General features: G+C 60.7%; 1 protein-coding gene across 1 annotated transcript in view; it reads right to left on the reverse strand.

Annotated features, from left to right (window-relative positions):
* Positions 1-220: 220 nt before the first annotated feature.
* ADGRD1 (adhesion G protein-coupled receptor D1) overlaps positions 221-22,347 on the reverse strand; it is a 124,021-nt gene continuing 101,894 nt past the window's right edge. The window contains exons 20-27 of the mRNA XM_034637898.1: positions 22,301-22,344; positions 19,362-19,428; positions 18,609-18,675; positions 9,516-9,607; positions 6,201-6,327; positions 4,889-4,930; positions 3,538-3,630; positions 221-2,314 (exon numbers count right to left, since the gene is read on the reverse strand). Of these exons, the coding sequence (XP_034493789.1) occupies positions 2,219-2,314; positions 3,538-3,630; positions 4,889-4,930; positions 6,201-6,327; positions 9,516-9,607; positions 18,609-18,675; positions 19,362-19,428; positions 22,301-22,344 (628 nt within the window). The 3' untranslated portion in view covers positions 221-2,218. The remainder of the gene's footprint in view (positions 2,315-3,537; positions 3,631-4,888; positions 4,931-6,200; positions 6,328-9,515; positions 9,608-18,608; positions 18,676-19,361; positions 19,429-22,300; positions 22,345-22,347) is intronic.

Raw genomic sequence — 22,347 nt, forward strand, 5'->3', positions numbered from 1 at the left:
ACCGCCCTGCCCTGGGGGAGGGAGGCTCCCGAGAGCGGGGTGTCGTCCACCATGGTGTCCCCAGAGCTAGGATGTGCTGGGTATAAAGCTGGTGCTGAATAAACGTCTGCTGAGTGAGTCCCAGGGCGGGAGGTCACCTACGTGCGTTCCTCCACATTTTTGTCTTGAGACCCCATCCTGCTCACTTCCCACAAGCAAAAAACTTTAGGACCACAGTTTGTCTAAAGGACATTGAGAGTTTATTTCATAAAAAAAATCACAACATATTTTCACTACTTAGTGGCATTCATCATTTTTCCTGTGCTGTGAACTACTCTAAACACACGATTCTTTCCAATTTATCATCTTTGGCCAAATTACGTGTAGATGACGGCGCACGGCAGAAGCCCAAATCTGTAGCCTATAAATAAAGGGCACTGCTTTCCTTCATTAGAAACCGTTTGTTCAGGACTCCGCTTGATGGATTAGCCGCGAAGAGCAAATACGCGGAGTCTAAAACGAAGTCCACCTAAAGGAAAGACAGTTCCTTACGATTTGCTTCACCAGAAACGAAAGAGACAAAAACCCACGTGTAGATCTCAGGATACAGTGTTCTCACTTCCAGGTGCTCGCGGGCACGGCGAGGATCCAACACCCAGTTACAAGCCATCTGGTTTCTGGAATCGCGAGGAGAAGCCTGGGCAGGGGCTGGGCACACTCGGCCTTTTCACTACGTGCGGGGTCTCAGCAGCGCTCCAGGCCCCTGCCCGTCCCCAGGGGCCGCAGAGAGGCAACTGCACTGTCACCCTGTGCTGGGTCACCCCGTGCTGGGTCGGCTGCTGCACCCGGGGCCTCGCAGGGACACGAGGACAAAGATGTGCCGTGATCGACACACGGCTCTCGGTCCAACCCCTCCCCGCGCGGGACATGCCTGTGGGTGGGTGACTATGGCACCATCGTGATCGGGGTGGCACCTGAGAAGGAGGGATAAGACACGCAGAACTACACAGGAAAGGCCCCCGAGACCCGGCGGGCATGTGGGGCGGGCAAAGCTTGGTGCCACCACGGTCACAGTTTACAGAAGATTTTCCAGTATCAGCTACAGGTCTGAATGTCTGACCCACGCGGCTCACACACACTGTCACCGCTGACGCCTGGTCTGAGCTTTCCCAGCCTCCTTCCCGATGTTCCATGGCAGTGGGGGTCACATCTAAGGTCACAGGCCCTGGTGTCCCAAGGGTCCTGCCCACATACGCAGCGGTAACGGTCACTCCATTTCCTGGGGGCCCAGCCCCAGTCCACAAACCAACAGCGACCAGAAGACATGGCCACCATCAGACCACCCTGCCCAGGGCCGTGGCACAAGCGGCCATGTGGGCAGCAGCCGGCCTCCGTGGCCTCTGTGGCCACACGGAACACACTTGCTACCCACCGCCGGCATCTGCCCGTGAGAAACACAGAAGGTGTCTGTACGTGACCAACAGAAAGCTCAGGGGAAGCGAGGCCGTGGGAAACCCAGCAGCAGGGCAGCTACCAGCTGTGGGGCCACAGGAGGGCTCAGGTGTGCGCAACGGGGTCCAAGGCAAGGCGGACAGTGAATGTGGAGAGAGCACTCATGAGGGGGGCTGGGAGCTCTCCCCGCAGCGGCCCCACCTGGCTCTTCCCCCAGAAGAGGCATTCGCTTGAGACTGGGCCTGCGGCCAGCGCCCCCAGCCCAAAGCCCGTGCACAGCCAGAAGGCGAGGTGGCCCGCGGGGCGCCAGCTTGCACAGGGCCCCTCTTCTCAGAGCTTGCTGGAGCTGATTCAGCAGGTCGAGGACATTCTTCACGCTCCTGACACATCCGTCTGCCTCCACCTGACCCTCTGGGGGTGCCTGGGGGTCTTCACCTCCCCCGCAGGACCCAAGTCCCCATCACGGTGCCCAGGCTAACTGGCCCTCCTCGTGCCGCAGCCCCAGGGTCCTGTATGCACACGGTGGGTGCCCCAGGGGACAGTCACTTGGCCACGGGAGGACGAAAGCTGGGAGGGCCGCCCACCACTGTGCATCAGGCTTCGGGCCCAGCAGTAGGCTCTGTCACACGGGGAGGGCCAGAGGTGAGACAGCCTGCCATGGGGGCCAGGACCCCCACATCCAAACAGCAACGAGGAGAGGGTCCCATGGTGAAGGCAGAGTGTTTCTTGTGTTTAGTTTGTGGGGTGTGTTCTGAGCAGCAAGATGGCCAGTCAGCAGCCTCCCTGCTCACACGGTGGACAGGTCCACTCGGTGGGCGGAATGGCTGCTCTTGTCCCAGGGGCTGAGCTTGGTGGACACTGTGCCTGGCCGGGTCCCATTCATCTGCAAATCACAAAGGAGTGAGCTGTGAAGACTCGGTCCGAGATGGGAAACCAGATCGCAGGGAGTGCAGAAGTGCTGGGCCACAAAGCTGCATGAGGCTCCACCCCGTCAGGGCCCCACTGCTCCCCAAGGCTGAGAACCCTGGACTCCAGGGGCGCACTGCTCTCCGCCCTCTGTACTGACTTCCTCACTCATCACTTCCAGGAGCTGGTGTGTGCACGTGTTCCTGCACGCGTTCACTCGTGCTCCCCTCTGTCTGTCTGTGCACTCACGGAGCACACCCCACTGCTGCCCTAGGCTCTGGGGTCACAGTAGTGAACAGTGCCAACCAGATCCTTGTTCCCGTGATGCACCCGCCAGTGGGAGGCCACTGGGAAGACAGCCACACACGCGTCGATAACCAGAACGCGCAGATGGTGGCCGTGGCACAACACGGCACCGGGAGCGCCGTTACTCCACACTGCCCGGAAAGTTCTTCCCGAGGATGGAGCCCCAAGCCAGGCCCGGCTCAGGCAGGAAGCAGTGAAACCATGAGAACACACGTCATCTGCCCCAGGCACCTGGGGCCCTGCCTGCATCTGCACTTCCCACAGAAGGAAGGTAAACCAAGCCCGGCGTGGAGATGACAGGCTTGTCGGGACCCCTGAACACCAAGACCCCAGCACTTGGGTGTCTGCGGAGGGAAGAGACCCGCGCGGCAGATAAGCTCCCTGGAGGTCGGGCTGTGCCTGCCGACTTCCAGCAGCGTGCCCAGTGTCTGCCTCCTGGTCAACAGATCCTCCCGTCCTCCTAAGTCAACGTGGAAGTACTGACCCTGGGAAATGGGCAGGAGGTCATGTGATACCACGGGGACAGAGAAGCCTGCTGTGGGCACAAGGTCACCCCAGGGCGCATGCAGCCTGCAGGCCATGCCAGGAATGAAGGCGGAGCAGCGACCCCTGGCACCCGAGCCTCAGCACCACAACCCCGGCAAGGCAGCCACCTGCACGCCGCGGCCCTGCCGAGGTCAGGCTCAGGGAAGGAAGGAGAGGCACGCTGGAGGCTCTGGGTTTAGGAGACCCACGAGGGCACAGGCCTGCTGCACCCCAGCAGAGCTGGAAGCCGCTCTGGCTTTCCAGGTAATGAGGACAGAAGAGCCCGCGGGTCTGAGGGTAAGGGTGCAGGCACGCAGGACAGGATCCAAGCGAGAGGCGGGAGGCAGACAAGACACTGGTGGCACTCACGATGTCGGAGCTGAAAGGCTTCACGTTCGTGTTGCGGGCGGAGCTACTCGTCAGAGTCCAGACCTTGGTTTTATGTTTGAAGGCAGCCCTCACCTTTGAAGGCAGAACAGAGGGCTGGTTAGAAGCAATTTCAGTGGCGGAAACAGCAACAATAGAAGGTCATTCTCCTAGGACCCTAGGTTTTGCGCTGAAATAAAGTCCCAGAGTACCAACTGCAGGGTATGGGCAGGACTTGGAAGCATTGCATCCAGACTCAACTGCCTCATTGAGCAGGTGCAGACTGTCCCCACCACCGTACCAGGGCCTATGGAGGGAGAGAGAGGGGTCCGGTATGGCCCCTGCTGGCCTCATACCACTTCTGGACAGGGCACTGGACACGCTCAACAGGGAATGGTGGAGGGGGCAGAGTGTGACCGGCAGCAGAAACAACGGAGAAGAAAGTGAACGAATGCAAACATGGGGTGGGCCATGCATGGCTCAAGGCCACGTCCCCTCCTCACCTCGTGGACATAGTTTTGGGCCCTGCTGGGCCGCTCGCTGGCTTGGCCGTCATGTAACCCCTCCAGCCCTGGTCATCACCCTCCTCAGAGGACTCACCCTGCCCCACTCACCCCCCTCCCCCGACATCCCTTCCCTCCTGCCTGATCGCTCTCTCTGCACAGACCCTCTGCAGAAACGGCACATTTGGGGTGGTACCTCTCCTCCTGTTCCCACTCACTGCTCCAGAGTACCTCCCCGTGACCAAGCCTGGTGGGGTCTCAAACGTCAAGCCCACAATGTCAGGGTAAGTGTGGGTCTTGAGAAACAGGGTCTGGACTAGCCTCCACCCTCCCCATGGCCAAGTGCACAGCAGGTCAATGCCCAGACTGCACTTGAGAACGAGCCCACTCCAGCTGCCCCAATGCCCGTGGAGGGCATGTGACACAGTCCCCCCTAAACCCTGCAGTCAGGAGATGTCCTTCTCACACCCCAGACAGCCTCATGCCTTTGGGGAAGACTGCGGGAAGGACGTCCACATCTTACTATCCCTAATGTGCCGGACAGCAAGCGAGCAGGTCTAGAAGCTGCAGTTTGGCTGCCCCCACTGCTCCATTGCCCCTGTCCTCCACAGAGCCAGCAGGGCCTGTGTGATGCCAGGAAGGGGATGCCTCGATGTCACTCAGCAACCAGGGTGCAAAAGAAGGGCTGACGGAAAGCAGCCCCACTGCACACAGCTTGTCGCCACCACCAAAGCCTGTTCAGGAGCGCGTCCCCGGACCCCAGCCCGAGGCGGCAAGACCGTTCCTGCACCGTGTGCCCTTTCAGAAATGAAAAGTCGTCTTCATGTTTTTAGGAAGTGGAGTAGACGTACCTCTGAATTCAGGAGACAATGGAAAAGGAAGATGAAAAACCCCTGGGGAGGAAGGGGAGAACACAGGATTAGGCCCTCGCACCTTGTCACAGCACTTCCCGAGGCTTCCTCCCAAGGCCACGTGCGTGCTGGGAGTGGCACTGGTGTGGCTCCCTGCTGGGGAGCCTGCTAGTGAGCTGTGTGACAATCCTATGGTCTGGAGCCCCTGAGAATGGAGGGGCGTCCTGGATCCCACCATGAAGTCTAGCCTAGAGGCAGGCACCACTCGGGCCACTATGCTGCTTGGTCAAAGGTACAAAGACAGGTGAACTCCCAGACAGGACAGGCCCGGGAGTGAATAAAATGCTGAGTACGGACAAAGGTGAGGACGTCAATCAACTAAACTGAGCCTTGGCGTCCTCAGCTCAGACGATATGATGATAACAATGAAATGGGCACGAGAATGAGGATGTCCCCAAACTCTGACGATGGCTACTGTGTGTCCGGCACTAGGCAACCCCTTCCGTGAGTTATCTCACTTAGTGCTGAAGCAGCCCCAGAAGTGGGTCCTGATATTGTTCCCGTTTTATGAAGGAGGGACTGGAATGCAGAGAGGATAAGTGAGGTGACCCAGGGTACATAAGGGCTGCAGCCAGGACAACTGATCACATTTTTCTGTAAACAACCAGAGGCAAACAATGTGTGCCCCTTATTACAAATTAGAAGCCCCACACACTTCCCTAAGATGCAGCTCTGGTCAGGAGACCCAGACCGCAGCAAGGACTGTATGGGTGGGCCGTGCTCACACTCACCAGGACTCAGCCTTAGGCTCAGCTGTGCGGGCTGTGGGTGGTGGCAGGCACTCACTGCCACCCTTCCGTTGGGGGGGGGGGTCTAGGGATACAGGTTCTGAGCACCCCAGGTCTCTGGTTTCCAGGCTGTTGGCCCTTCCCTGCCCCTCCCTGCAGGGGACACATGTGAACCCAGACCTGAGTACACATCATCGCCATCTCTCTGCGCTCGGCTTCCTTTCTGGAGCTGCACACATGCAAGTGTCTCCCTTTCAGGCCTAGCTGTGCCTCCCACCGGTACTGCCAGCACGATGCAGCTGTGCTGCGAACGGGGTATGGTCCGGCAGGCCCCGTGCGCGGAGACCGTGGAGCGTGCTCCATCGCACCTCCGTCCTCGGCCCTCGGGCATGCCCGTGCTATGGGCTTGCAGGGTGTGTGGCAAGCACAGACAGGAGGGTCTCCCTCCTGCCCCGGTGGCAACCTGCTCCACACGCATCCACTCATTAGCTGACAGCCTAGCCGGCAGTCCCACAGGCGCTCACCTGTAAGGAGTTGAGAACGGCAAATATATACTGGAAGACCAAGGCCTGGCTGTTGAGAGCAAGCACGCCAAAGACCCACGAAGTTCCCAGGATGGGTAGCAGCACGGCCACGGCTTTTGCTGTCAACCTGAAAGAGAAATGGAGATGGCCGCTCTGGGGGGCAGACATGCGAGGCGGGGTCTACGGCACTGGCCTCTCAACGTGAGGCCTCTGAAAGGGAGCAGACACAGCCCTGCTGGGGGCCAGACCTGAGCTCCATCCTGCAGGTAACCTCGGGTGAGGAGTGGACGCTCAGGACCCGAGACGGGGTCCCTGCCGAGCCAGCAGCTCTGCCTCTGCCCTCCTGCACCTGGCGCTGGTCCCTGCTGCATCTGCAAGCCCAGAGCAGTGCTGGCACCCAGTCAGCCCCCAGAGAACAGCAGCTGAATGAATGACGCAATGCCCACATGGTCGTCTGACTCCTGGCTGTTTCTGAGAGACCTCGCATCAACCTGGCTTCTGAAACAGCTCGGCCTGGCACGCGGGGGGCTTTTGCACCTGGGCTTCAGAGGAGAGCCTGCAGACAGACGGGAGCTGTGCTTATCACTGGGCGCACATCTGCCTCCCTCCCTCGACTGCGAGTTCCCAACGGCCGGGCCGGGGCTTTGTCGCTGCAACCCCACAGCGCAGCCCTGCCCCAGGGCCCAGCGGCTCGCAGGAAGTCACCGCTGAATGAAGGAAAGAATGAGCGAGTGAGTGACGGACAGACCGATGAACGTGCACAGGGGCCCCGCAACATCCAGTATCTCTCGAAGGAGGTGCAAGACGGCCAACTGAGCTTCCTGGCGGGACGCCGAGGGTCCCGGCCCCGGCAGCTCCTGGCCACAAACCCTGAAACCAGGGGAGGCTCCCACAGGTCAGCTGCCAGGGCACGGCAGCCCCGCGGCTTCCTCAAGTCAATAGAGTCCGACGCCCGAATCTGGGAAACCAGCCACCACGGACTGTGAAGTTTCATCTCTACATCTCGGAAACCCACATGGGAAAAGAGCAGTCTCCAGAAACGGGTCTCAAATTGTGCCGTTTTTTCTTAAAAATTGAAGCATCGAAACAAGATCTTGGGGGAGACGTGTGCAGCTGGAGCTCTCTGAGGCCTCTCGTTAACGGGGCCAGACTGGCGGGGTCCCCTCGTCACGCACAGGAGCAGCAGCTCCCTGCCCTGGGGGAGGTCCCGGGCACGTGGACACACCGCCCAGACACACCCTCGTCCCGCTGCTCCCCAGGCCGGCCCCGCATGGGGCTCAGTCCACGTGAGCCTCCTCCCCTCCCACGGCTCGTGTGTGCGTCCTCGTGGTCCGCTGCCTCACCCCTGCCCCCGGGAGCCTGGCTCTCCCTTGTGAAAACGGGTGCTCTCTGCTTGTCTCTGGGAGTCTGGGTTCCCCGGCAAACAGACGAAGGTGGGCGTGGAAGCCCCTCCAGGCTCCTGAGGAAGCACGTCGTCCCAGGAGTCACCGAGCGAGGAGCAGCTCCGCACAGAGGGAACCCCCAGACTGAAACCAAGGGCCGGGGAGGAGGAAGGAGCCACAGACGCTGTCCAAGGATGCTGCAGTTGCCGTCCCCCTGCCTGGTCTGCAGGCCGGGGGCACAGGCCACACAGAGGACCCCAGAAGACAGTGAGGGGCCCCGCGGAGCCAGGCTCGGCCACGTGGAGGAGAGAAGCCCCTGCACGGGTCACACAGCAGAGCCCCCTGTCTGTCCAGAGACGCCGCCTGAGCTCTCCTGGGAGGAGCGTGACCCTGGGCCTCGGGTACAGGACACGGGAGGCCTCAGCGGTCTGGCCAGCGGCGAAGGCTCTGCAGAGATGCGGAAATGTGCTCCCCATGCCCGGTCCCTGACCCTGGGCCAGCCTCCACTCAGGGAGCAGAGACGCAGCGGTGGAGGGAGGGAGGCTGCTTCCTGGGGCCCGTGATGGGGGATGACGGGGCGCACGCGGTGGGGTGAGCTCACGGCTGCTCTGGGCAGTGAGAGCCGTGGTGCCGGTGGGGCCGGGTTCAGACAGCAGAGCCAGGCCTTCTGCTGGAAACAAGGGCTGGGGACACTGGCTGGCCCTGAGCTGGGCTGCGGGGAGGGAGGGTCCCCCTTGGCCAGGCCACCGCAGGGCAGGGACAGGCCAGCCTCACAGGGCAGGGCCGCCCTCTCCCGCCAGGAAAGAAGAACGGATGCGCTCCCTGACCCAGCACCCCTTCCTGCCCCATGGTGCTGCCCTCGAAGGTGTCTGCAGGCTGAGGAAACCCACGAGGGCCAGAGCTGCTTTCAGTCCAATTCACGGTGTTGGGAATTCATTACAGAATGATTGTCTTATCGATTTGCTGCTGACATATTTACTGCTTTTGTTCTCAGATCGGAAAAGATACAGTGCGGCTAAAGTAACTTACAGAACCTTAGTGTCTACTGTCCCTGTCCTAAATGCTCATAACAGCCCCCAAGTTCCCTGTCAGGAGTCACCTCCCCTACTCCCTGGCCCTGTGGTTTGGGGGTGCTGAGTGCACCCAGAGCCAGGATGGACCGTGGGACTCAGGCCCTGGTGAACTGGTCACTTCCATTCTGCTGTGACTGGTTCTGGGGTGGACATGGGACCCGATCGGAGCCCCGGCCTCCAGGCTCAGGACCTCAGGACCTCTGCCTGAACAGACGGGAGGGAGGGTCTTCCCGTGTCACCAGGAGGCAGGTCCATCTGAGCATGAAGCCGACAGGGGACACAGGGATGAAGGATGCAGGAGGAGCCAGGTCCCCCGGATTAAGCAATTGGAGACTCCCTCCTGGGCTCTGTGGATACCTGTGTGGATCAAGCCCGCTCTCCTTCAGGCTGTTTGTGTTGGGTCTTCTGTCCCTGGCAGTCAGTGGAGCCCTCACTGGTAGGGGGTCAGGACCCCTCGAGGGCAGGAGGCGTGGGGAATCCTGCCTGCGTGCGGACCAGCCCCAACTTCCCTCCAGGAAGTTCTACCCTGAGGAGCTCATCTGCATGACAGCCCTTCACAGACAGGAGAGCAAGGCACAGAGGGGGCCAGGGCTGAGGCAGGACCGAATCCAGAACCTTCCTCCTTCGGTCTTGCAAGTGGCCTCTCACCGCAGGGCTGAGCAGCCCCCAGATGGCACCTAGTAGGCCCCCTGCTTTCCGAATGGGGCAGCAAGGCTTAAAGGGCTGGTCCTGGTCAGAGGAGGTGACTAATAGCCAAGCAAGGACTCGAGCCCAGGGCTCCCCAGTGACCCCCTGCCCCACTACCCCCGAGCAGCTCTGTGCAGGCAAGACCACCATGGATGGCCCAGAGTCCAACTTACTTGAAGGCGCTGGGGTCCCCATGTATCTTGTAGTTGTCCGCGCTGATCTGCGAAATGACCCTGGTCACAGCGATGAGGATGCCCGCATTGACCTGCACAAGGGCAGCAACGGGCACAGGTGAGGGCCGTGGCTGCACCTGCAGAGCTCCCCACCCCCCAGGCAGCCCTCCCCACCGGCCGGGCTGAGGGAGCAGGTGGCGTCTGCAAAAACCTGACCCACAGGGGGCCCTGAGCAGTTCGCTCCCCTTACCACACGCAGCAGCACCCTCTGGGAGCACAGCTGTGCCCGCAGGAAAGGTCTGGCCCCCAGGAGCACGGCAAGGCCAGGCCTGGGGTTCAAACCTCACTTCAGCACTGCTCACTCTGAGCCCCCGCCACACGCTCATGCCCTTGTTTCCCCGTCTGATGAGAAACAGTCCTGACACCCACAGTGTGAATAGATCGTTGCAAGGATGAAAAATCGTATCCCTAAAGCCCCCTGCGCACCACCCGGCTCTCAGTCCCCAGCCCCACCCAGGCCTACGGCTCTGTCATCCATGGAGGCCACAGCGCAGGGGACTGCATCTGCCCAATGCTGCTCCCCGTGGGGTCAGGGGGGCTGGGAGACGGGGCTGAGCGGGTCTCTGCAGAGGCTCTGGCACAACTGTCCCTCCTGCAGGCAGCGCCATGGCGCCCTGACTGAGGCCAGCAGCAAGGGGAGGCAGCGAGGGGAAGTGAGAGCCCAGATTTCCTTCTGCAGCCGCTGGATTCAGGGCTGTGCTGTGGCCAGGATCCTCTCTTCCCTCTGGAAACCTCGGAAGTCAACGACAAAGTCGCCGAGGAGTCCAGCACCAGGCCAAAATCCTATGTGCACTTTCAGGCCTGACACAAGCAAGGACAAGGCTCTCCCTGGCGGACATCCCAGGAGAAGCGGCCTTCCCCACCCCAGCCTGGTGCCCAGCAGAACCGGCCGGCACCGCGGGGCAGCAGGCGGGGCTTTAGGTCTCCCACCCTGGCGGTCAGTCCGACGCGCAGGTCTGCGTGCCTAGCCCACGCACCTGCACCTGAGGCCTCCTCGCGGGGGCCCCAGCCTGAGGCCTTTCTGAGGCAGCACTGCTGACACCACCTTCCCTGCAGCCTTGTAGACCCTTCCCCACAAACTCAGTGCTGTTCACCTCCCCCCACCCCGGCCCCGTCCTCCACGGCTCTGTGCAGGCCTGGATGGAGCACCCGGGATGGGGTGGGGGTGGCACCCTCCACACGCAGCCCCAGCCTGTACTACTCAATCCACCAGTAAAGTGCCCTGTGCAGCCCGGTTCCCTGTCTTCACCGACCCCTCAACCCCGGCAGCTCGGACCCTACGTCCTCTCCCACTTGCGCAAGGAGGATCCTAACAGATGTCCCCCAGCGCCAGGGAAGAGGAACAAGTCAACAGCGTGAATGTTCACCAGCAGCGGTGCCCTCCTCCCCTCCCGCACCAATCACGTTACAACCGCGAAAAAACCCCACTCAGCCACGCGGAGAAAGGGTGGGCAGGGCGAGGGCCCCAGAGGTGCGGAACTGCTTCGGGGGTGGGGACTGCGTTCCAGACAACAGCCGCTAACACGAGTCCAAGTACAGCTCAGCTCTGAGATGTGGGCAGCCACATCCGGCAGTGCGCCTGCTGCTCCCTGCACCCCCACCAGTGACCCAGAGCGCAGGGGCGCCAGGAGCCCCCATCCCACCACAAGACTTGGCTGTTTTCCTGAATAAATGCGTTTTGGCTTTATGCTTTTGGGGAAAGTCTAGAGCTCTGATGATGATGATGATTCCTGCAGGACTTCCCATGAATTTCGAGGGGAGGTTCACCCTGGTCCTGTCTGCCGCCCTGCAGGCCTGGCCTCTTCCCCTCTGCGATTTGCATCCTGGGTTCCTCGCGCCCTGGGCAAAGCTGAGACCTCACCTGGAACAACACAAGGCTAGAGACCACGTGACCGTCCACAGCAGGTGGCAGGTCTGGGGGCGGCCATGGCCCACCCACTCTGCGGGGGGACCACAGACCCCGGCCGTTCTTCTCACACTAATAAAGCCAGAGTCCAGTGGACATCGTGTGGGAAAGGTCCTGGACATTTACATTCGCCTCTACTGGCATAAAGCCCCGAGGATACATGAGTAATCAGGATTGGGGTGTCTGCTGGGGGCGGTGGAGACAGGGGGCTGAGAAACAGCCGAGCAGACAGCTCATATGTGTGAAGGTTTTCTTTCAAATTCCTAAGCATATGTGTTAAAATTCCAGAATCACGTTATCCCTCCTCTCCTGGCACCCAGGTGACCCAGGGCCTCACCTCGGCCACCGAGGGACTAGGCCATGAGACTAAGCCCCGGGGGAGAAGTAGGGTTACACAGTGCCTGACAAGCCTGCTGGCCCTCTGTCACCTCCAGGCCTAGTGTTTCGGGAAGATGTGAAACACACGCGGGCCTGCCCTCTCACCCCGGCCACTTGGCCTGGCTAGTGCCTGGCTGCCCGTGGGGGAAGCCCATTGCAGGGGAGGCCCGTGGTGGAGAGGCCCGAGTGCCTCGAACTCTGGGTGTTTCACCAGCCCGGCATCCCTACGTGACAGAAGTCGGAGGAATAATTCATGGGCAGCATTTCCGCAGAAAAGAAGACGGGGAAGGAGCTGCACTCGAGGTCATGTGACCCCCGGAGGAGGGAAGGGCTGGACAGGGCTCTGGGGTTTGCACCCCGTCCTGCTCCCTGACCTCGTGAGAAGCCATCGGGATGTGTGCCACGACTCACAAGAAAAGCATTACACAGAAATACATGGGAGACGCCGCAGTGTGCACCCACAGCTGCTCCTCTGTCCCCGTGGACGTGTGTGTCTGGCCTCTGTGACCGGCACTATAACCCTGTCACGTCTGGGCTTCTGTGCAGAGAGCCACCCTGGCTTCTCCTCAGAGGATTCTTTCTTCCTGGAACTGGAGAACTGTGCCCTGTGGGGCCTGCACAGAACAAGCCCCTGGAGGACTCTGGTGCCACGGGGACCCCACGAGGGGCATCCAGACTCGACAGTTTCTACAACACCTGCTGGTCCCGCGGGCCGTGCGCACTCGGCCCACCTGCAGCCACCCAAGGAACAGTAGCCACTTCCCTTCCTGATCGGGGAGAACACTGTGTGGTGACAAGGCGAGCTGTTACTCACTTCTGCCCTTTCCTCCCCAGCTCAAGGCCTCAGGCCTCAGTGACCCTTCACTGTCCCCCAGTCCTGCTCCAGCAGGACCCACCGCACCAGAACACACAGAAACCACCCATCCCAACCCAAACAGGCACCTCTCTAAAACATGTTCAAAACTGGCCAGCACACGTGGGTGCTTTCAGCTGCACGGACTGTCAGAGCCTATATCCGCAGATGGGAGCTTCTCCCTAGGGAGCCACCGGTCAGCGGCCCCAAGCACGACCTCACGCAAGCCAGCGCCAAGAGAGCTCTGCGCACTGGGCACGGGCATGCTCTCTCCACGCGTGTTATTCTGAAACCCGCTGTCTTTGTTTGGAAATGAGGTGGCTGCCTGAGCAAATGGGGATAACCCCAGACACACAAGCAGGGTGCCCGGAGGGAATAAGAGGCAAGCCCCCCAGTGCAGGGCCAGCATGAGGCTCGACAAGTCAGGACCCCACGCTGCTGCCCCCAGCCCCCAAGTCCACTCAGCTGCTGTAGCAGGAAACCCAGCAGAGCCATGGCCGTGTGCCCACGGAACTGTTAATGAAGTGGTTAGAGGGCCACACTGGGCCACAGTTAGTGGACCCCTGCACCTAGCTATGAAACCACGGAACCCCTTCCAGCCCATGCCCCCTGCCTTGGTCCTAGTGCTCTGCCATGTCCCCTGGGAGCGCTGTAGCCCTCAAGCTGGCTCCAAAATGGAATCACCTGGGACACTGGATAGGCCCGTGTCCACTAACCAAAACCTCCAGAGATGCGGCTCTGTGGGAACCAGTAATTCCATGATGTGATGTGTTTGAGGACTGCGGGCCTTCAGGGTTGATGCTGACACTCAGAGCTGGGGCTGGGCGGGCCAGGAGCTAATGCCCCCTGAGCGATGGGAACTGGGGCTCCAGTGAGCCTGGAGGACACGGGGTCGCTGGGTCCCTGCACTGGACCCCACGCTGTGCTGGCTGCTGGAGAAGGATCGAGGCAGGGCAGCCTCTGGTCCCCAAAGTCCCGTTAAATCTCAGATCACCCGGAAAGCTCTGGGACAGGGGCCGCTCTTGCCCTGGTCTCTGGATCTAGAGGGCGAAGGTCACCACAGACAGAGAACAAAGTGCGTGGTGCTCACGCATCCAGTTACTTCCCTTCTGCACTCTGGTCAGTGATGTTCCCTTCAAACCCCATCCCGACGTCCCCGCTCTGAGCCCGGGAATTCAGTTGTCCAGGGGCCTGGAGTCTGTTCGGAGCCTGTTTCTACCTCTGGGCCGAGCAGGTGAATGATCTCCCCGGACCCCAGACAGCAGGTGGGAGCTCAGGATCTCTGACTGAAGCCCCGCGATCCCCTAAAAGGCCAGGTGGGTAGTGGTTGCGGCCGAGCCTCACACAGCTCCGGGGACAGGGGACAGCCCTGGATTTGCAGGCTCGGTCACACAGCACCCCATTACCTCCTGCAGCTGAAAGCAATTCACTGGAGAACGCTGGCCCTGTCAGAGCCCCTTGTTCGTGCAGCGGAGGGGCGCTCTGACCCACAACCCTGTGCCCTCCCCAACCTCCTGGCCCTTCCTGGACAGGTGTGTGTCCGCCCTGCTTGGTGCCCGGCCCCGTCACGCTCCTTCGAAGCTCCCGCCCCCCGGGAAGCTCTTCTGTCCATGGCCCATTCCCAGACGGTGGCTCAGCCCAAGGTCACTGCCACAGGGCCCTGAGCTGCTCCCTCCCACCCTTTCCGCCCGCCCCACTGTCCGCCCCAGAACAGGGGTGGGTGGTGATGTTACTGGTTATTCTGGTCTCACCACGGACCCAGCCAGGAACGGCCAGGCTGCCACACGGTCCCAGATATCTTTCCACAAGATGGCCAGACATCTGATGCTCGCCCTGAATTCGAAGTTCAATACAACAAGGGAGCTGTGGGCCCCACGGGATGTTTCTGTGGGTGGACCCATCGCCCTTTCTACAAGCCGGGAGGTAAACACGGGCCTCCCTTCTCTCCTCCCACCCCACACCCAGCACCAGGATGGTCTTCTCACCTCCCTTTTCTCCCAGACTCCCCAAAATGGCCCTCACACCTGCCCTTTCTTCTTCTCGGGGCCCCAGCCTGAGGCAAGGTCTTCATCCCTACACGCTGGGGTCTCAGCAACATCTTCCCACGGGCTCTCCCTGCCCGTGCCCCCAGCCCTCACCCATCTATTCAGGATGTGTCCCCCCGACACCCTACTCATTCCCCCAGGGAAAGGCCATCCTAGGCACGTGCACAGAGGACCCTGGGGAGACGGCAACCGGAATGGCCTCCGACACCTCCGTTCCTACAGTTTCTCCTGCGCAGAGGGGCCTGGGGGCTGGTGGGCACCCTGGGAGGACCAGAGCCTGCTGCCTGCAGGACAAACGCTCCTGGCAGCACCTGCCACTCCTCCTGAACACAAAAGGACAGGATGGGGGGGGATGTGGGGGATGGAGGGGATGGGGACAGGATGCGCACATGTGGGTCAGCTGTGCCCCTCCACCCACAGAGGTATCCGGGCAGCGCAGAGGCCGGGGCTGTGGACAAGGCTGTGGCCAGAAGCTGCGGCCAGCATGTGCCTATGAAGGATGGAGCAGCCCTGGCCGCCCACAGTCCTGCACAAAGGAGCCTAAGGGTGAATACCTGGCCTCAGTCCTCTCCCACCCTCTCATCTCCCACCGGCACTTCCACAGGCCAAACCCCCCCCCCAAACCCGGAGAGCAGGAGCTCAGTCCAGGTCCGTCCAGACCAGCCCCTGGGGCACGGCCAGGGCAGCAGGGAGAGCCTACTGGGAGGGGTGATGGGCTGATGTCCACACAGCCCCCATCCCCCGTTACCCAGCTCTCCCACTAGGGCCCTCCCAGGCCCCCAGAACTCAGAGCTCAGAACACAGCCTGGCCCCTAGAGGCTCAGGCACCACAGCCACGGAGGACCTAGAGGCTCTGAGGGCTGTACAAAGGAAGGAAGTCACCCCCATTGCCTGTGTGTCCCTGCGGACTCCCCAGAGCACATGTCACCCGGCAGGAGACAGCCGGAGACCGGGAGCCAAGTCAATGCCGCGGAACAACAGGGCTGCTGTGTGGGGCTGGCACCACCCTCTGTCCCTCTCATCCCAGACAATGGAGACGCCACGATGGAGGCCCAAACTCCGATCCTCTGGAAAGCCTGCGCCGAGAAGGCCCTGCCCCACCAACATGCGGCACGAGCGCTGTGTGCACAGAATTTTAACGAGGAAGGAATTAACAAGTCCTCAAGCATCTTCCCTCACATTCACTTCTAATTAACCCCCAGGGCCCACGGCCTCGGTTGGTGCCAATGAACTTGGAACAAGTCAGGTGGGCTTTCAGAGAAGCAGCCGAGGAAAGAAGCAAGGACAAGAGAAAGAAAAGTGTGGAATTTATGAGACCCCCGCCCCATGCAGGGTGGAGCAGTCCAAGTCCCTGCTGACCTCCCTCAGTGGTGACCTGTCCTCAGATGGCAGGCAGGGATAAACGATGAGGGGTGATGAATGAGGACACTGAAGGGACAGGCATCTGGAAGGCATCCCTTCCCTTTCCTGTTAGCACTGGTGCCCCCGGCCAAGGCGGGACTCCACAGCCTTCAAAGGCAGCAGCTGAGAGGCAGTGCCATGGCTTGCGTGACCGCCCGGGGTGCATGCAGGGCACGTCTTGCGGTCCCAGCAGAAGGGGTGCACGTGGAGAGCAGGTCGAGGGTCCCAGCACGGGAGGGTGCTCACAGAGTGCATCGGGGGTCCTGGCCCAGAGGGTGTGCGGAGCATCTGTTCTGGGGTCCCACCTGGGGTCCTGGAGATTACATACCGTGGATTTGCACAGGGTGGGAAGGAAGGGTGTGGGGAGGCCCTTCTGTGGGCCACCGCTTCATGATATCAGTGCGTGGCACCTCTGCGGAGAGATGTCCAGATGGCATGGCAGAGACAGCCTGTCCCTGACCAGGCCTCATGCCAGATACTTGCCCTGGTACTGACCAGGATGCACAAGCAGTGGCATCCCTTTCCCTACAGCTCCCCACAGCCTCCTGGGGAAGCCCCAGCTCTGGCCCCTGAGCACCCAGGTGATGCAGGCCTGGCCCACCATCCGCCTCCATCTGCAGTGACCCACAGCAGCCAATTAGAACCTCTGTGGGACTTTGCGGGGACAGCTGGTAACAGAGTTTCCCTCCTTGCTCTGCACTGCACACCCAGAGGATGGGTTGTGTCCCCGCCAGGGAGAGTGTGCCTGAGATGCTGCCATCTCAGAGGCAACGGGCCATGGGGCAGGCAGGACACGCCTGCTGACATCACTGAGAGCCTGGTCCACTACACTTCCTAGGACTGACCCTTTCCTTCCTACAGAGCTTTGATTGAATGACTGATTGATTGATTGATTTTTTATTATGTTCAATTGGCCAACATATATACTACCTACAGAGGATTTAATCTGGTTTGTGTCCCAGCGGAAGAGGGGGAGGGGAGGAGCGAGGGGGGAGGGGGAGAGCCAAACTAATGCCACTGCCCGCCCCCGCCCCAGGTCCCCCAGGCCAGGGCTGGGTCCTTTGCCGCCAGCCCCGTGGGCTGCCCCTCTGCGGAAGAGAAGTACCATCTCTCCAGCAGCTACTCCCTGACAGCGGGCACCCTTCACGGAAACGCACTTTTCCCGTCTTAGGGGAAAGACAGTCCTACACTGAGCCTCTCTTACTGACACTGACTTCATGAGAAAGCATCCGCGAGGACACCCGGGAGCACTTCTCCGAGGAGCACCAGGGGCTTGGCCAACAGGGCCTGGCCCGCACGACCCCGGCGCCACAGCCGGAGTCTCCCGAGTCGGGAAGAAGTGGGACCCCGGACCCAGACGGACGGGGGCACACAGCTGCCGGGCCGAGGGGCCCCAGGGAGGCACCCACACCGGAGGGGCTCCCTGGGACCGCCCAGAGCCCCTGCCACGTGTGCGCCATGCCTCCTCTGCGAACCATACCCCAATATTCTCGTAACTTCCTCCGGGACCTGGAGTCCACGTGCTCCAGCCCCGGGGTTATTGCTGTGACCCAGGCCTGGCCAATCAGAGCTCTCCCCTCCTCCAGGCCCAGTGACGGCTGGCCAATCAGAGCATTCCCCTCCTCCATCCGTAGTGAGGGCTGGCCAATCAGAGTGCTCCCCTCCTCTAGCATGGCGAGGTGCCGATGATGGGCAATGTTCAAGCCAGGCCCGTCAGAAATGATGAAACTTAACCCAGGGCTTCAGTGGGAAATGTAGGAGGAACAATAGCTAGAACAGCATAGGCTGTTTCTAGAGTTTTGTGAGATTCCAGAGCTCTTTACGGCGTCAGGGCCACCTGCCTGAGGACAGAGCCTCCCCCCACCCCGTCTGACTACCTGAGGACGGCGCCCCCTCTCCATCTGACCCCCGAGAATGGAGCTCCCCCATCTGACCGCCTGAGGACGGAGCCCCCCCACCCCCGCCTGACCGCCTGAGGACGGCGCCCCCTCTCCATCTGACCTCCTGAGGACGCCCCCCTCCCCCGGCCTGAGGACGGAGCTCCCTGGCCAGAAGTGGGAGCCCCCACCCCATGTGGCAGCCTCGCTTGAGCGCTGGGCGAGGCAGAGCAGCCCGCAGGCCTGCCTGCGAGCTCACAGGCCCCTCCAGTCGCATTCCCTGTCTCCCGTGATCTCGGGACACTGCGGGTGACTCTCCAGACGCGCAGGACCGTCCCTGCTGCAGCTGCGGAGGCAGGGCACGAGCGAGACCCGGGACGGAAAGCCCCCACCAGCACACTCTGCCCCTCGCAGGCTGCATGCACCTGCGGCTCCCCAAGCGCCATCTGGGGACTGGAGCCCTGGGTCACACGTGGGGGGGTGTGTGTGCTGCAACAGGCTGTGGAGGACAGGAGGACAGGGTTGCAGGGCCCACAAAGCCCAGCCCCTCTACACCCAAAGGCGGGGACTTACCACAATGATGGACAGCGCAGGGGCCACGAAGGCCCAGACAGCACCGCTCGAGATGGACAGCCAGCAGCTGTGAATGGAAGCAGAGCATTAGGTCCACACCACTGTCCCTCCGCCCAGGGGCACGGGGCACCTCCACCCAGAACAGCTGCCAAGACAGTATCTTTTCCCACTGCGGGGCCCACCCGAGCAGCCAGAATAACACTGTTAACCCCAACAGCTGTCTCTGCAACCTACCCACGATGATTTCGTGCCTCTCAATCTCCGGGTGAACGTTCCAGGTGCCTCTCTGCCCCCTTCCTCCCGACACCTCCAGGACCAGGACACACGAAATGCCCGAGGCAGGGGACAGCATCTGTGAGATGCTCATTGGGGGCTGCTCTGAGGAGATGGCGTTTCCGGGGAATGCACAGCACGACTGAGCGGTCCCTCTGCAAGGTGCGCGGCCAACCCCGGCTCCCAAAGAGGGGCGACCGCACACGGGAAGTGGTGCTTTCCCCCATTTTCCTGCAGAATCCTAAGTCGAGGGGGGTCTTCTGGTTCTGTCCTCTTGGAAAATGGGGAGCCCCCTGAACCTCTGCTGGGGGGGACGCCCAGGGCACAGCTGGGGCTGTGTCTTGTTCTCTCTGGCCTCCTTAGTGGGGGGGGGGCCAGCCCCGCACAGACAGACCGTGCCCCCAGAAGAACCCGGGGGGGGGGGCCCTCACAGCAGCCTTTTCCCTCCAGCCAAACCCAAGGATGCATCCCTTCACTTACTTTACGCTTGTTCCATAACTGTCCATGGCAAATGATACTGAAATGATACAGATCAGGAGAGGAAAACCTGTGGAGAACGAGAGCAGGAGATCATGGCTGCTTGCTTCGCAACCCCGCATTCCCCAAGTCATTCATTCCCCTAGCCTGGTGTGTGAACAGCGAGCGGTAAGTGCTGAGGCACGGAGCGGCCGGCCTCCAGAAGCCTCAGTCTAGACCGAGGCTAACTCACACTCACGCTCACACGCACACACACGCATGGAACTCTTACAAATCCAAGCCTGTTTCTGAAAACGACCCACTCTGGCTGCCGGACAGCAGCACGTCCTCAGGGCCTCTGTCCAACCTGCTCGACCTGCACAGAGCACAGCAGCCTCTCCCCTGCTCCCCGCCCAGGAAGGGGCCCCCCTGGAAGGGACAGCACAGGATCCACCCCCCCACTGGCTGGCTCCTTGAAGGTGCCTGGGAGAAAGGGCTTCTGACAAGGAGGCTGCGTTCTGCTTGTCCCCGGAGCAGAAGCTGGGGTGGTGACCATGCATGAGTACCCCCCAGCCTGTGCTGAGCCTGCGGCCCCAGAGGAAGGAGAGGGAAGCCCGCACCGGGCTCTGCCTGGGCACCTCAGAGCGGTGGCTCCGGGCCTTTCTGGCTTCAGTCTTAGTCTTGAACAGGAGTTTCCTGGAGAGCTGTCCTATCTCTGATCCGCTGCCCCGATGTCTAGATAGTTCAAATACATTCCAGAACGTCCGGGCCTCCACAGAGGAGACCCACCGGGCTCCAGGGAGAGGCGGCGGGGCCGGGGCCCTCACTGTGGCCCTCTATCTCATGAGTGTCCCACAGGTGAGCATGACCTAAGAGAAGGCAGACAGGCAGACGTCTCCCTGGGGCTGCACACCGCAGGCTCCTGTCTGGACGGACCCAGAGCCACAGGAGATGAGCCTGCAACCTGACTTCAGCCCAGCTGCCCACTCCCTGGGACCTCCGTGTCCACAAGTGTCACTCTTTCTCCCCAAAGAAAGTTGTAACAGGAAAAGAAAGCGGTTATATTGCTCTCACTTCTGAGCTGCTCATCGGAGACGGACATCTGTGGTGGGGATGTGCAAACTCTCAAACTTTCCTCACAGTCTCCTGTCCTGCTCCCACAGGGATGCTTCGGGGACAGAGATCACCGTTCACTCCCCTTACAAGTCCGACCTAGGGCCTGACATCTAACAAAACCTCAAGGTATGTTCTTGAATTGATGCCTCCAACCCCCAACTCAGCTTCAAAACAGTCCCAAGGGTTTCAAGGCCGGGGCGGGCTCTGAGGGACGAGGCCTCTGTGCGAGGGGCGCTCCCTGCAACGCGGTCTCCCCGTGCCCTGGGTCAGCCTCCAGCTCCGTCTTCATTAGCCACTGAAGGCTGACGGGGCCCAGCTGCGAGCAGACTGTAATGAGGCCCAGAGCTAACTCTACCCCAGTCGGAATGAGAGAGCGAGTTCGCCAGCCCCGAGGACATGCCCCTCGGGAAAGCTGACGTGCGGATGGCTGCAGGCTGCCAGCCCGGCCCAGGGCTCCCTCTGCAGAGAGCAACATCCGGCTGCATGCTCACACACCCACAGGCACTACACTGGTGTGAGAAACCACAGTCCCAGACAATGCTGTCAAACAGGACTGTAAACTCGGGGTTCCCAGATCGCCTCACTTTTCATAAGATCTCTGGGATTTATATAAAATCTCCAAATTTTTAAATACTGGTAAAAAATAATTCATTTTTTCTCTCCAATACTGCAGACCAAATAAGAGCCCAGTGTGGGCACAGCTCCAGGGGTGTGCACAGGCCAGGTGTGGGACACCCTGGCCCCCACGGGCAGCTCCCTGCGTGGCCCCAGCAGAGGGGAGGTGGCTGCGGAAGCCAGGAGGGGGCAGAACATACCTCCACTGAACCCCGAACACATTACATTGAGCAGCTCAAAGCACAAAATAAACATGTTTATCTGCTCCCTGCACAACGAGGGCTGTGAAAATTAAACCCATTTGAGGAAACCCAGGAACAAGCAGCGGGTCGCTAATGCCAGACGAACGCTTTCTCACAAATGCAAACATGGCAGGTGTCCACGACACAGCCCCGTCCACCCACTCTGACAGAAGCAGGGACTCCTCGGGATGGGGCAGGCAAGAAAGAAGTTCATGGACTCAAGTTAGTGGGGAGGGGGCTTCTGGAATGAAGCCATGAGCGGCTCCACAGACCCACCCCTCAGTGAGACAACCCTAACTCATGAAAATAAGCCTAAAAAAAACCCCAATCATTGAAAGTCTCTGTATGTTTTCCTAAGGCCATACAACAAATTAGGAAAGAGTTATTCAAGAAAACCTACTAAGTCTTGGTAAGAACAGAAGGTCCATGACACTTGACTCGAGCCATGACTTGCTCTACCCCAAGGAGACAGGCCTCCCCTGCTGGGCCCCTCAGAGCTACACTATCTCATGGGGGTGGGCTGCCTGCTCTTCTCCTTGCAGAAACTCTATCCCAGGTAAGAGCTCCCTTCCTCCATCCAGCCGCAACCGATAGGGTTCATGACCTGTCCCTGCTGAGAACATGGGGACCCTGACTGCCCTTCCCTAAGGGCACTCAGGGCAGAAGCTCTACGTTGCAAGAGGCAAGCTAGCATCAGAGGCTGCCCACCCCGCCCAGGGCCATGCTCTAATGCTGGGGTGCTGTCCAAGAGAAATGAGCCGTAGTCTCTGCCCTGGCTCCAGAGCAGCGCCTCAGACACTCTTCCCAGCTATGTGGGAAATAGACCATTAGCTCAGACAACTCCAAAGCACTGTCCGTGGGAACTGATTTGTTTTGCAATAGAGCATGGGGAAGTTCAAGCCTAAGAGCATCTAGCTTCTTGGAGGTGTGTCATATGAAGGTGAAATCACATTCAACCTACGCCCACCTGCCCCATGCCATCCCATGTACCCCATCCTATCCCCCCTTCCCCACCTGCCCCATCCCCTCCCCACCTG

The sequence above is a fragment of the Ailuropoda melanoleuca genome, chromosome 12 (assembly GCF_002007445.2).
Source record: "Ailuropoda melanoleuca isolate Jingjing chromosome 12, ASM200744v2, whole genome shotgun sequence".
NCBI classification, from domain to species: domain Eukaryota; kingdom Metazoa; phylum Chordata; class Mammalia; order Carnivora; family Ursidae; genus Ailuropoda; species Ailuropoda melanoleuca.